Below are 1,340 nucleotides of genomic sequence, written 5' to 3'. Positions count from 1 at the left end.
GACTGACAAGGATAGCTGACAAGGGATGCGGCAGTCCAACGAGGGGACGTTCATATCAAAACCCTTGAAGTCGTTCTTGTCGGGCGAACTCGTGAGCGTGTGTGAGTCCCCAGTGTCGGCCATAACATGGACCTTGATGTGGGGGACCTTCTCCGCGACAGTGACCGCCGCGTCCAGGTAGTAGTGTAGCTTCTTTCTGGGTGTGGACAGGACTAGCCAGCGGCGTCGGCAAGTGGTTGGGAAGCAGTTCGTCGCCGACTGGGGAAGAAGTCGTTCATGTTGGGGAGGAAAGAACCATGGGGAAAGGGCCATATATCATATATACCGTATATGTATGCTATTTAGTGGGTCGATGTGCACATGCATGGATGGGGTTCGTAGGATGCATGAAAGGGTGCGCGACGCTTGCTTTCGAGGTCCCATCATCTACTGAATGACGAGAGAGGTATCCCGCAGGACCTTGACGTTGAAAGCCAAGCTCTTCACGTCGCTCAGTTGGTCGTCAAGGAGATGGATGTGGCCATTGTTGTCTTGGCCGACTGTAAACTTAAGGTCTGGGGTCGTCGTCGCTGTTAACTGTAACTTTGAGTGCTCTGAGGCTTTCATCGTCATTGTCATTCTTGATGACTTTCGCTTGGACAAATCACGCTCCGGCAGCCCAAAGCAACGGAGGTGGTGCATGAAATACCACTGCAACGTGCTCATGCGGCGGGCCGAACACGTCATCAGCGTGTCTCTGTTCACCGTTTGGACGTCGTCGACGAATTCGCACACGATCGAGGTCGAGTTGAAGATTGCTTGCCGCGATAAACTGTTCTTTTTGAGCTTTTGCCAGTGTGGATAGAAGATCAAGTGGTCCACAAAGAGGACAGCGATGACATTTACCAGTAGACCGACGGCGATCGCGGGCGCCACGCGGATGTAAAAACTCTCGAAAAAGTCGACAAACTGGCCGTCCAGAGCTTCCACCTTGTTGGCGACGTCGAACCGGGACTGGTTGTTGTACTCAATGTACTCTGGCACGTAGAAGAGCAGTATCGTGGTAAGGTACAGCGTCGTGACCGAGCTAAAGTTGAAAAACTGCATGGCGCGACTTTCACCGGAATAGGCTGACGGCGACACGAGGTGCAACAAGACCTTGAACGCCTTGACGATGCCCAGGTTGAGCCACAGCATTCGAGTGCTAAGTGCAAACAGTTGGATGGTCATGATGGTTTGGCTGCTGTACTGGTTGAACACGTTGACTTCTCGAGTGAAGACCAGGGCGTGGTTCATGTCCAGGAGGATGCTGACGACGTAGAGCGCGACAAAGTAGTCGCTGTTGTAGCAAAACACGTCGC

General features: G+C 52.9%; 1 protein-coding gene across 1 annotated transcript; it reads right to left on the bottom strand.

The window, feature by feature from the left end:
* Positions 1–325: 325 nt before the first annotated feature.
* Positions 326–1,275, bottom strand: H310_10049 (hypothetical protein; the record flags this gene model as incomplete). Its single annotated transcript, XM_008876287.1, has 1 exon — positions 326–1,275. One exon carries the CDS (start codon positions 1,273–1,275, stop codon positions 427–429), a length of 849 nt encoding a protein of 282 aa, XP_008874509.1. The 3' UTR covers positions 326–426.
* Between the last annotated feature and the right edge of the window lie 65 nt (positions 1,276–1,340).

Source organism: Aphanomyces invadans, assembly GCF_000520115.1.
Source record: "Aphanomyces invadans strain NJM9701 unplaced genomic scaffold supercont1.24, whole genome shotgun sequence".
In the NCBI taxonomy this organism is placed as follows: Eukaryota; Oomycota; class Saprolegniomycetes; order Saprolegniales; family Verrucalvaceae; genus Aphanomyces; species Aphanomyces invadans.
This window is presented reverse-complemented; position numbering and strand designations above follow the sequence as displayed.